We start from the raw sequence: 12,998 nt of genomic DNA, 5'->3' as shown, positions 1-12,998 counted from the left end.
AGAAAATCCTCTTTGTCCCTCTGCACTCAGATCCTGGACTCTTGCACTGATGGAGACATCCACTCTTCAGGCGTTTCAGTATCCAGGAGGTAACTGACCCAACTGGTCCAGGCCAACCTAAGTTCCCACCCAAGCTAATCACATTTGCTTGCATTTGGCCCATACCCCTATAATCCTTTCCTACCCGTGTACGTGTCTGTGTATTTTAAACATTGCCTCTGGATGAAGAAGTTGCCCTCAGGTCCCTAGTAAATCTTGCCCTTCTCACCTTAAACCCATAACCACTAGTTTTAGACCCCCTGACTCTGTGGGATAAAGACCATGTCCATCCACCATAGCTATGTCCCTCATGGTTTTATAAACCTCTGTCAAGTCACCCTCAGCCTCCTTTGCTCTAGGAAAAAGTCCCAACCTGTCCAGTTTCTCTTTATATCTCAATCCTTCCCTTCCATAGACTCTGTCTACATTTCTCTCTGAATCAGTAAAGACTCCACCCACCCCGGACATTCTCCCTTCTCCCCCTCTCCCGTCGGGCAGAAGATACAAAAGCCTGAAAGCTCACACCACCGGGCTCAAGGACAGATTCTACCCCACTGTGATCAGACTATCAAACAGTTCCCTAGTACGATAAGATGGACTCTTAACCTTGTTATGATCCTGCATTTTATTGTTTACCTGCACTGCTCTTTCTCTGTTGCTGCTATACTTTTTTTTAGATTATGACACGCAGTCCTCTTTTATTGTCATTTAGTAATGCATGCATTAAGAAATGATATAATGTTTCTCCAGAATGATATCACAGAAACACAAGACAAACCAAGACTAAAAAAACTGACAAAGACCACATAATTATAACATATAGTTACAACAGTGCAAAGCAATGCCGTAATTTGATAAAGAACAGACCATGGGCACGGTAAAAAAAAGTCTCTCGAAAGTCCCATCATCTCACGCAGGCGGTAGAAGGAAGAAAAACTCTCCCTGCCATGAGCTTCCAGCGCCACAAACTTGCCGATGCAGCAACCTGGAAGCACTCGACCACAGCCGACTCGAGTCCGTCCGAAAACTTCGAGCCTCCGACACCGAGCACCATCTCTGCCGAGCACTTCGACCCTGGCCCCGGCAATAGGCAAAGCTGAGGATCTGGGGCCTTCCCCTCCGGAGATTCTGGATCACACAGTAGCAGCAGCAGTGAAGCAGGCATTTCAGAAGTTTCTCCAGATGTTCCTCTGTGCTCTCACGTCTGTCTCTGTCAAATCAGGATTGTGCACGGTACCTACTTACAAATACGATATCATTTTGGAGTGGCTGCGCGTGCTGTGTCGTGTTGCCATCTTCTCCTCCCCTTTAATCTGTATTCTGTTTTCTGGTTTACTGCCTCTAAGTCCAGGACAGGGACTGGATGTTGGAGGCCTGGAGGTGGACTGTCCTGGGGTTGGGGAACTGTCTATGTATGTGAGAAAGGCTTGTTTTGCTGTTGTTGTTTTGTTGTTGCTTGTGTTGTTCTGCTGAACATTGTCAGTATACTATTTTGGTGCTAGAATGTGTGGCGACATTTGCAGGCTTCCCCCAGCACACCCTTGGGTGTGTTGGTTGTTGATGCAAATTACACATTTCAATGTGTGTTTCAATGTACACATGATAAATATTTGAATCTGTTTCCCTTGTTAAACAAAGGAAGAACCTTGGCTACTCTCTAGTCTTCTGGGACTTTGTTAATGAAGGCCAGTACCCTGTACATCCCCTTCACATTTAGGCACTTGTGGATTTGTACACTGAGGTCACCAACACTGCTGGTTACTTCATGTGCGCATATGCAAACATGTAGGACTGGGATTGATTAGGAATGGTTAACATGGATTTTAGCAAGACCTATGACAAGGTCCCGCATGGGAGGCTAGTTCAGTTGCTTGCCATTCAGGATGAGGCAGTACATTGGATTCAATGTTGACTTATCGGGAGAACCCAGGGAGTGGTAGTGGATGGTTGCCTCTCTTACTGGAGGTCGGTGACAAGTGTTGTGCCAAAGGGATTGGTGCTGGGTCCATCATTGTTTGTCATCTATATCAACATTCTGGATGATAATGTGATAAACTGGATCAGCAAATTTGCAGATGACACCAAAACTGGAGGTGTAGTGGGCAGCAAGGAAGGCTATCAAAGCTTGCAGCAAGATCTGGACCAGCTGGAACCGGCAGATGGATTTAATGCAGACAAGTGTAAGGTGTTGCACTTTAGGAGGACCAGCCTGGGTAGGTCTTGCACGGTGAGCAGTAGGGCACTGAGGTATGTGGAAGAATGGGAATAAGGGAATACAGATCAATCAGAAAGTGGCATCACGGGTATATAGGGTCATAATAAAGAGAGTTTTTGGCACATTGGCCTTCATAAATCAGCGTATTGAGCACAGGAGATGGGATGTTATGTTGAAGTTGTAAAAGACATTGGTGAGTCCTAATTTGGAGTATTCTGTGCAGTTCTGGTCACCTTCCTACAGGAAAGATATCAATAGCATTGAAAGAGTACAGAGAAAATTTACAAGGATGTTGCTGGGTCACAAGGACCTGAGTTATAAGGAAAGGTTGAACAGGTTAGGACTTGGTTTCCTGCAGCGTAGGAGAATGAGGAGAGATTTGATAGAGAACATGAAGTGGAACAAGAGAAATTTGGATAAGTAATGGGAGGGGTCAGGAAGGCTATGGTTCAGGTGCAGGTTGTTGGGAAGAGGCAGAATAATAGTTTGGCACAGACTAGATGGGCCAAAGGGCCTGTTTCTATAGTGTAGTACTTTATGTAGTTCTCTCTCTCTCTCTCTCACTCACTCACTCACTCACTCACTCACTCACACACACACACACGCCAAACTACAACACAAACACACACCATCCTCCTCGCCCACTGCCAATCTCTGTTGGGAGGACAGACAGTGATGGAGGGTGGGAGGTGAAGGAGGTGGGGGAGCTGTGTCTCACCTGCTGCATGTGTCCTAGGACGTTCTTCCTGCAGTCAAACACCCCCCGGCCCTCCTCGGAGTATAGGTTGTAAATAAAGTCAGTGGAGTAGTGGTCATTCGCCTTTTCATTCCTGTGCAGGTGAGGGGAGAAACAGATTAGTGGAGAGGTTGTGGGAGTGGAATGATGGGGAAGAAGGGAGATGGATGAACGGAGGGATGGGAGAGGAAACTGAGGAAAATGGGTGAGGGGGAGAGGGAATGGGGGAAGAATGGATGAGGAGGAGAAGGAATGGGGAAGAATGCAGGAGAGGGAAAGGGGAAGAATGGAGGAGAGGGAAAGGGGAAGAATGGGTGAGGAGGAAAGGGAATGATGAAGACTGGGTAAGGGGAGAGGGAATGGGGAAAGAATAGGTGAGAGGAGAGGGAATGAGGGAGAGGAAATGGGGAAGAATGGGTGAGGGGGAGAGGAAATGGGGAAGAATGGGTGAGGGGGAGAGGAAATAGGGAAGAATGGGTGTGGGGGAGAGGGAATGGGGGAAGAATGGGTGTGGGGGAGAGGGAATGGGGGAAGAATGGGTGGCGGGGAGTGGGAATGGGGAAGAATGGGTGAGGGGGAGAGGGAATGGGGAAGAATAGGTGAGAGGAGAGGGAATGGGGGAGAATGGGTGAGAGGAGAGGGAATGGGGAGAATGGGTGAGAGGAGAGGGAATGGGGAGGAAATAGGGAAGAATGGGTGAGGGGGAGAGGGAATGAGGAGGAGGGGAGGAGAGGGAGCAGGGGATGGGGAGGTAAGTAGAAGGATGGAGGACGGTAGAGAAGGGGGAGGATGAGGGGACGGGAGGAGGGCAAGGGAGGGGGACAAGGGGAAGGGAGGGGACGGGAGGAGGACAAGGGGAAGGGACGGGAGGAGGACAAGGGGAAGGGAAGGGAGGAGGACAAGGGGAAGGGAAGGGAGGAGAACAAGGGGAAGGGAAGGGAAGGGACGGGAGGAGGACAAGGAGAAGGGAGGAGGACAAGGAGAAGGGAGGAGGACAAGGGCAAGGGAGGGGCGGGAGGACATGGGCAAGGGAGGGGGACAAGGGGAAGGGAGGGGATGGGAGGAAGTGGGGGAAGGGAGGGGACGGGAGGAGGAGAGGGGGAAGGGAGGGGACGGGAGGAGTAGAGGGGGAAGGGAGGGGATGGGAGGAGTTCAAGGGGAAATGGAGGGGATGGGAGGAGGACAAGGGGAAGGGAGGGGTGGGAGGTGGACAAAGGGAAGGGAAGGGATGGGAGGTGGACAAGGGGAAGGGAAGGGATGGGAGGTGGACAAGGGCAAGGGAGGGGGACAAGGAGAAGGGAGGAGGTGGGGGGAAGGGAGGGGACGGGAGGAGTTCAAGGGAAAATGGAGGGGACGGGAGGAGGGCAAGGGGAAGGGAGGGGACAGGAGGAAAACAAGGGGAAGGGAGTGGTTGAGGAGGGGACAGGGAAGGGGGGGTTGAGGGGGGACGGGGAGGAAAGGAGGGGTTGAGGGGGGACGGGGAGGAAAGGAGGGGTTGAGGGGGGACGGGGAGGAAAGGAGGGGTTGAGGGGGGACGAGGAGGAAAGGAGTGGTTGAGGAGGGGACGGGGGAGGAAAGGAGTGGTTGAGGAGGGGACGGGGGATGAAGGGAGTGGTTGAGGAGGGGACGGGGGATGAAGGGAGTGGTTGAGGAGGGGACGGGGAGGAAGGGAGTGGTTGAGGAGGGGACGGGGAGGAAAGGAGTGGTTGAGGAGGGGACGGGGGATGAAGGGAGTGGTTGAGGAGGGGACGGGGATGAAGGGAGTGGTTGAGGAGGGGACGGGGGATGAAGGGAGTGGTTGAGGAGGGGACGGGGGAGGAAAGGAGTGGTTGAGGAGGGGACGGGGGATGAAGGGAGTGGTTGAGGAGGGGACGGGGATGAAGGGAGTGGTTGAGGAGGGGACGGGGGATGAAGGGAGTGGTTGAGGAGGGGACGGGGATGAAGGGAGTGATTGAAGAGGGGACGGGGAGGAAGGGAGTGGTTGAGGAGGGGACGGGGGAGGACGAGGAGGGGACGGGGGAGGACGAGGTGGGGACGGGGGAGGACGAGGAGGGGACGGGGGGAGGACGAGGAGGGGACGGGGGGAGGACGAGGAGGGGACGGGGGAGGACGAGGAGGGGACGGGGGAGGACGAGGAGGGGACGGGGGAGGACGGGGGAGGACAAGGATGAGACGGGGGAGGACGGGGGAGGACAAGGATGAGACGGGGGAGGACAAGGATGAGACGGGGGAGGACGGGGGAGGACAAGGAGGAGGAGGGGGACGAGTGGACAGTACCTTAGTACCAAGCCTCGTTTGACGGTTGTCTTCATTTTCTCGGTCAAATGCTCAACATTGACCTGGTAATGAGAGAAAAAGTCAGAACCATGCTCCTCCTTCCATCCTGCCCTCCCTTCCCCTCCCGTCACCTCCCTTCCCCTCCCCTCACCTCCCTTACCCTCCCCTCACCTCCCTTACCCTCCCCTCACCTCCCCTCCCCTCCCCTCCCTTCCCTTCCCTTCCCCTCCCCTCCCTCCCCTCACCTCCCCTCCCTCCCCTCACCTCCCTTCCCCTCCCCCCACCTCCCTTCCCTTCCCCCCACCTCCCTTCCATTCCCCTCCCCTCATCTCCCTTCCCCTCCCCTCCCCTCCCTCCCCTCACCTCCCTTCCCTTGCCCCCACCTCCCTTCCCTTCCCCCCACCTCCCTTCCATTCCCCTCCCCTCACCTCCCTTCCCCTCCCCTCACCTCACCTCCCCTCCCCTCACCTTCCCTCCCCTCACCTTCCCTCACCCTCACCTCCCCTCCCGTCACCTCCCTTCCCCTCCCGTCAGCTCCCCTCACAACCCCTCCCCTCACCTTCCCATCCTCCCTCCCCTCCCAACCCCTCCCCTCACCTTCCCATCCTCCCTCCCCTCCCCATCCTCCCTCCCCTCCCCTCACCTCCCCATCCTCCATCCTCCCTCCCCTCACCCCCAACCTCCATCCTCCCTCCCCTCACCCCCCAACCTCCATCCTCCCTCCCCTCACCCCCCAACCTCCATCCTCCCTCCCCTCACCTCCCATCCTCCATCACCTCCCATCCTCCCTCCCCTCCCCTCCCCTCCCCTCCCCTCCCCTCCCCTCACCTCCCTTCCCCTCCCCTCACCTCCCCATCCCTCCCCTCACCACCCCATCCTCCCTCCCCTCCCCATCCTCCATCCTCACTCCTCCCCTCACCCCCCATCCTCCCCTCTCACCCCCTTCCTCCCTCCCCTCACCCCCTTCCTCCCAACCTCCCTCTCCCCCTCCTTCCTGCCACTCTTCTCTCCCACCCTTCCCCTCCCCTCCTTATCCGAACCTCCCCCACCCTTCCTTCCTCCCTCCCAACCTTCCTCCCTCTCCCTTCCTCCCTCCATCTTCCCTCCTCCCTCCCCCTCTCCTCCTCCCTCCCAACATCCCCCTCCCTTCCTTCCTTCCTCCCTTCCTCCCAACACCCTCCCATCCTTCTTAACTCCTGCCCCCTCTCAATCTCTTCTCCCACCCCTCTGCCCCCGCCACCTGAAGGTCGTGGATGGAGAACTGTTCCTCAAAGATGTATGCTGCATCAGCGCCCGCTGCCAGTCCAGCCATGGTGGCCAGGTAGCCACAGTAACCCCCCATCGTCTCAATGACAAACACCCTCCGCTTGGTCCCCGCTGCTGACTGCTTAATCTTGTCACAAGTCTGGGGGTGGGGGGAGGGGGAGAAGGAGAGAGAAAGAGAGTTATGCTTCTCGCTCTCAAATTACAGTACGAATTCAGTTCACATTATGGTCACTGTCTCCTAAGAGTTCCTTTACATTAAGCTCCCTAATAAAATCTGGGTTATTACACAACACCCAATCTAAGATAGGCTTTCCCCAAGTAGGATCAAACACAAGCTGCCCTAAAAAGCCATCTCGTAGGCATTCAACAAATTCTCTCTTGCGATCTGACACCAACCTAATTTTCCTAATACCCTTGCATTCCCCCATTACAGTTGTGTCATTATCTTTATTACATGCCTTTTCCAGCTCAATTTGCAATCTCAACCCCACATCCTGGCTATGACTTGGAGGCCTATATATGATTTCCATTATGTTTTTTTCACCCTTGCAGTTTTCAGTAGGGGTGTGGAAGGCAATGGTGTCAGTGCTGGTCAATGAGAGTAAGCAGTTTAAATGGTTTTGGCATGGGCCCTTGGACTCACGGAGGTGATGGCATTGAGGGCTGTATCTGCCCCAATACTGAAGTCGGAGCCTGGAACGTTGTTGGAGACCGTGGCAGGGATGACCAACACTGGGATGCACAGCTCCTCATAGTGGGAGCGTCCGTCCAGAAGCTCCAGAGCGCCCAAAAATGCCTACGGAGAGATGGAGGAGGGTGAGAGAGGAGAGAGAGAAGGAGAGAGCCGGGGAGAGTATGGGGTGAGGGAGAGAAAGGAGAGAAGGTGGAGAGAGAGAAAGGGGCTAAGGGGGGAGATGGGGAGGGAGAAGGGAGAGAGAGGGACAGGGAGAGGGAGGTGAGGGGTGAGGTGAGAGAAGGTGGTGTGAGAGGGGCAGGGAGGGCAAGGAGAAAGAGGAGAGAAAGGAAAGGGAGGGGGCGAGAGAGGGGGAGAGTGGGTTAGGCAGAAAGGGAAGAGTCAGTGTGTCGAAAGGGTTTGCTCCCCTCCTCGCCCTCCCCCGTCCCTCTCCTCCCTCACACCTCAAAACCTCCGATGATGAGGAGTCCGTTGATGCCGAACTTGATGATGTTTTTAACAATCTCAGGCCAGTGTTTGGCAGGTAGCACCCTGAGAGAGAGAGGGAGGGGGAGGGAAGGAGGTGGGAGGTGGAGAAGGAAGCGGGGAAGGAGGAGAGGGGTGATGGGGGGGGAGTAGAGGGGAGAGGAGAGAGAAGAGGGGGAGCAGAAGAGGGAAGGAGAGAGGGAGAGGGAAGTGATGGTGGGAAGGAAAGTATGGGGAAGAGATTAATTTTGCCACGTCAGTATACATGTGTGTCCCTCCAGTCATCCACCTCCCCAACCCCTACCTGCCCAAACCCCACCTATCTCCCTCTTCCTCCACTCCCCCACCTTCCCCTTCCCTCCCGACTCCCCTCTCACACCAGCCCCTCCTACTCCCCCATCCCCACCCTACCTCAGGACACCACTCACCGTTTGGTTCCCAGGGTGGCTCCCCCTGTTCCAGTCCAGCCACTGACCTGAGCCCAGCCGAACTCTTCGATCTGCAGGGAAACAATCGAAGTGAATCACTTCATCCCCTCCTCATTCACTCACACACCCACTTCGATGTAACTCAGACATCTCCTCCATCCTGTCTCTGAAGGGCTGGGGTGGTGGAGGATTCATGAGATAAACCAACTTCCCTTGGAAGGGACCCCTCCTCACCTACATTTGAAGATTCACCCCCTCCTACTTTTTCTTCCTTCTCCTATCCCTATCCCATTCCCCAGTTCTTGATTCACTCCCAGACCCATCAGGAAGATCAACCTCTCCCCACCCACTGAGTCCACCTTCTCCCCTCAGATGCCAAACACTCTCACCAAATTGGTACTGTATTGGTATATTATCACATGTTCTGAATGTCCTAAATCATCTCCTATACTTCACAGTCTTATGAAAGATAATGTGGTGGATGTGGAGTACATGGATTATCTCCACCCGGGCAGGTGAGGAGTGTTCCATCACACTCCTGACCTGTAGACAGTGGAGAGGTAATGTGGAGGATGTGGAATGCATGGACTAACTCCACCTCAGGCTACACACATCAAAGTTGCTGGTGAATGCAGCAGGCCAGGCGGCATCTCTAGGAAGAGGTACAGTTGACATTTCGGGCCGAGACCCTTCGTCAGGACTAACTGAAGGAAGAGCTAGTAAGAGATTTGAAAGTGGGAGGGGGAGGGGGAGATCCGAAATGATAGGCGAGGACAGGAGGGGGAGGGATGGAGCCAAGAGCTGGACAGGTGATTGGCAAAAGGGATATGAGAGGATCATGGGACAGGAGGACCAGGGAGAAGGAAAAAGGGGGAGAGGGACCCAGAGGACGGGCAAGGAGTATAGTGAGAGGGACAGAGGGAGAAAAAGGAGAGAGAGAGAGAGAAAGAATGTGTGTATGTAAATAAATAACGGATGGGGTACAAGGGGGAGGAGGGGCATTAGCAGAAGTTTGAGAAGTCAATGTTCATGCCATCAGGTTGGAGGCTACCCAGACGGAATATAAGGTGTTGTTCCTCCAACCTGAGTGTGGCTTCATCTTTACAGTAGAGGAGGCCGCGGATAGACATATCAGAATGGGAATGGGATGTGGAATTAAAATGTGTGGCCACTGGGAGATCCTGCTTTCTCTGGCGGACAGAGCGTAGGTGTTCAGCAAAACGATCTCCCAGTCTGCGTCGGGTCTCACCAATATATAAAAGGCCGCATCGGGAGCACCAGACGCAGTAAATCACCCCAGCCGACTCACAGGTGAAGTATCGCCTCACCTGGAAGGACTGTTTGGGGTCCTGAATGGTGGTGAGGGAGGAAGTGTAAGGGCATGTGTAACACTTGTTCCGCTTACAAGAATAAGTGCCAGGAGGGAGATCGGTGGGGAGGGATGGGTGGGACGAATGGACAAGGGAGTCGCGTAGAGAGCGATCCCTGCGGAAAGCAGAGTGGGGGGTGGAGGGAAAGATGTGCTTAGTGGTCGGATCCCGTTGGAGGTGGCGGAAGTTACGGAGAATTATATGTTGGACCCGGAGGCTGGTGGGGTGGTAGGTGAGGACAAGGGGAACCCTATTCCTAGTGGGGGCGGGAGGATGGAGTGAGAGCAGATGTGCGTGAAATGGGGGAAATGCGTTTGAGAGCAGAGTTGATGGTGGAGGAAGGGAAGCCCCTTTCTTTAAAAAAGGAGGACATCTCCCTCGTCCTGGAATGAAAAGCCTCATCCTGAGAGCAGATGCGGTGGAGACGGAGGAATTGCAAGAAGGGGATGGCATTTTTGCGAGAGACAGGGTGAGAAGAGGAATAGTCCAGATAGCTGTGAGAGTCCGTAGGCTTATAGTAGACATCAGTGGATAAACTGTCTCCAGAGATAGAGACAGAAAGATCTAGAAAGGGGAGGGAGGTGTCGGAAATAGACCAGGTAAACATGAGGGCAGGGTGAAAGTTGGAGGCAAAGTTAATAAGTCAACGCGCTCAGTATGCGTGCAGGAAGCAGCGCCAACGCAGTCGTCGATGTAGCGAAGGAAAAGTGGGGGACAGATACCAGGATAGGCTTGGAACATGGATTGTCCACCTCAGGCTCCCCACCCTCAGATTTACTCTGGTACCCAAGGTGTTGGTGTGGAATTGGAACAGGTTTATTGGCACATGTACTGAGATACAATGAAAAGCTTGTCTTGCACACTGTTCACACAGTTCAGATCATTACACAGTGTGTTGAGGTGGAACAAGGTAAAACAATACCAGAATGCAGAATCAAGTGTCACAGTTACAGATAGAGAGGGGCAAAGAACAAATGTCTGGGGTGGGTGGGGTCTTTGGTTATTCTGGCTGTTTTACTGAGGCAGTGAGAAGTGTAGACAGAGTCCATGGAGGGGAGGCTGATTTCTGTGATGTGCTGAGCTGTGTCCACAACTCTTCACAGTTTGTTTTTGCGGTCACTGGTAGAAAGATATCTTTTCTCCACACCCTATGCTTTCTGGTCCAATTATAGTTTCTATTATTCTTAGAATCTCACAGCACAGACAAAGGTTCATAAAGGGGAGGTGGCCTTTTGTTCCTTTGGAAAAATATTAGGCTAGATATGTCCCCTGGGCTGAACAGGATATACCCCCCGGTTACTATGAAAAGCAAGGGAAAAGGTTGCTGCGTCCTTGGTGATGATCCTTGTGTCTTCACTGGCCGCAGGTGACTGGTGGGTGGCAAATGTTATTTCTTGGGTCAAGAAAGGGAGTAGGGATAATGCTGGGAATTATAGACCAGTGAGTCTTACTTCAGTACTGGGCAAACTATTGGAGATGATTCTTAGAGACAGGATTTATGAACATTTGGAGAAACATAGTTTGATTCAGGATTCAGTCCTGACGAAGGGTCTCGGCCTGAAACGTCAACTGCGCCTCTTCCTATAGATGCTGCTTGGCCTGCTGCGTTCACCAGCAACTTTGATGTATGTTGCTTGATTCAGGATAGTCAGCATGGCTTTGTGAGGGGCAGGTTATGCCTCAGGAGCCTGAATGAATTCTTTGAGGAAGTGTCAAAACAAATTGATGAAAGAAAGGTAGTGGATGTGGTGTGTACAGATTTTAGTAAGGCGTTTGATAAGGTTTCCCATGATAGGCTCATTCACAAAGTCAGGAGACTGTAGATTCAGAATTAGCTTGCTTATGGAAGGCAGAGGGTGATTGTAGATGCAGAGTTACTCTGCCTGGACAACGGTGACTAGTAGTGTTCCCCAGGGATCTGTTCTGAGACCTGTGCTCTGTTATTTTTATAAATGATTTGGATGAGGAAGTGGAAGGGTGGGTTAGTAAATTTGCAGATGACATGAAGGTTGGTGGAGTTGTGGATAGTGGAGAAGGTTATCATAGGTTACAATGGGACATTGACAGGATACAGAGCTGGACTGAGAAATGGCAGATGGAGTTCACCCCGGCGAAGTGTGAGTGATTCACTTTGGAAAGTCGAGTTTGAAGGCAGAATGCGGGTTAATGGCAGGATTCTTAGCAGTGTGGAGGAACAGGGGGATCTAGGGGTCCACATCCAGAGATCCCTCAAAGTTGCCTCACAAGTTGATAGGGTGGTTAAAAAGCTGTATGGTGTGTTGGACTTCATTAAAACCGTAAGACATAGGAGCAGGATTCAGCTTTTCAGCCTATTGAATTTGCTCCATCATTTGATCATGGCTGATTTATTTTCCCTCTCAAACCCATTAGTCAGAGGATTGAATTCATCACCCTGGTTAGACCACACCTGGAATAGTGTGTTCAGCTCTGGTCACCACATAATGGGAAGGATGTGGAAGCTTTAGAGAGGGTGCAGAGGAGATTTACCAGGATGCCGCCTGAAATGCTCTCTAATACAGGCGGCATCCTGGATAGGTTGAGTGTGCTAGGGCTTTTCTCTCTGGAGTGAAAGAGGATGAGAGGTGACTTAATAGAGGTGTACAAGGTGATAAGAGGCAGAGATCAAATGGACAGCCAGAGACATAGATAGAGTAGACAGGTATCTTTTCCCCAGGGTTCAGAAATCTGATACTAGAAGGGTTAAGTTCAAAGGAGATGTGTGAGGCAAGTTTTTTTTTTAAAAAGAGCAATGGATGTCTGGAATATGCTGCTAGGGGTAGGGGTGGAGGCAGATACAATAGAGGCATCTAAATAATCTGTTAGATGGGCATGTGGATGTGCAGGGAATGGAGAGAGAAGCAGAACAGATTTAGTTTAATTTGACATTGTGTTAGGCATAGACATTGTGGACCGAAGGGCCTGTTATGTGCTGCACTAGGATACAGAATCCAGGATCCAGTTTCCAGATTTTAGGATCCAATTGTAGGTTCAAGCTCCCCAGCTCCAGGGGATTCCCGAATGCCGAAAGTCACTCACCGCTCCATTGATCAGGCCCTCAAAGCCATCGTGGACAACCAACATCTTGTGTCCCTGTGTCAACCCAACGCGGATGGCGGATCGGACAGCAGCATTCATGCCGGCTGCAGGAGCCCCCACGTTCATCACTGCCAGGGTGAAGTTACTCTGGGGGAGGGTGGAAGAGGGGAGAAGGAGGGAAGGGAAGTGATAGAGAGAAGGGGGGTAAGAAAGAGGAGGGGTGAGAGATGGGGAGATTGGGGAAGATGGGGGTGAGAGAGGTGATACAGATGGGGAAAGAGAGGTGGGAGGGGGCAGAATAGGGAGAGAGTGGGGTTAAGAAAATAGGAGAGATAGGGTAAAGAGAGAGGAAGGAGAGGGACAGATGGGGGAGAGAGGGGAGGGAAGTGTGGGGAAGGGGAGAAGTGGGGGACAGTCACTGAGTTGCTGTCACAAAACAACCCTGTAGACA

The 12,998-nt window shown here is 52.8% G+C and overlaps 1 protein-coding gene across 1 annotated transcript in view; it reads right to left on the bottom strand.

Moving 5' to 3' along the window:
- pfkmb (phosphofructokinase, muscle b) overlaps window positions 1-12,998 on the bottom strand; it is a 44,906-nt gene that overhangs the window by 2,934 nt on the left and 28,974 nt on the right. The window contains exons 14-20 of the mRNA XM_063036904.1: window positions 12,548-12,694; window positions 8,121-8,191; window positions 7,671-7,758; window positions 7,177-7,329; window positions 6,508-6,672; window positions 5,268-5,329; window positions 2,973-3,084 (exon numbers count right to left, since the gene is read on the bottom strand). Coding sequence (XP_062892974.1) covers window positions 2,973-3,084; window positions 5,268-5,329; window positions 6,508-6,672; window positions 7,177-7,329; window positions 7,671-7,758; window positions 8,121-8,191; window positions 12,548-12,694 — 798 coding nt within the window. The remainder of the gene's footprint in view (window positions 1-2,972; window positions 3,085-5,267; window positions 5,330-6,507; window positions 6,673-7,176; window positions 7,330-7,670; window positions 7,759-8,120; window positions 8,192-12,547; window positions 12,695-12,998) is intronic.

This window comes from Mobula hypostoma, chromosome X1, assembly GCF_963921235.1.
Source record: "Mobula hypostoma chromosome X1, sMobHyp1.1, whole genome shotgun sequence".
Classification (NCBI taxonomy): Eukaryota; Metazoa; Chordata; class Chondrichthyes; order Myliobatiformes; family Myliobatidae; genus Mobula; species Mobula hypostoma.
This window is presented reverse-complemented; position numbering and strand designations above follow the sequence as displayed.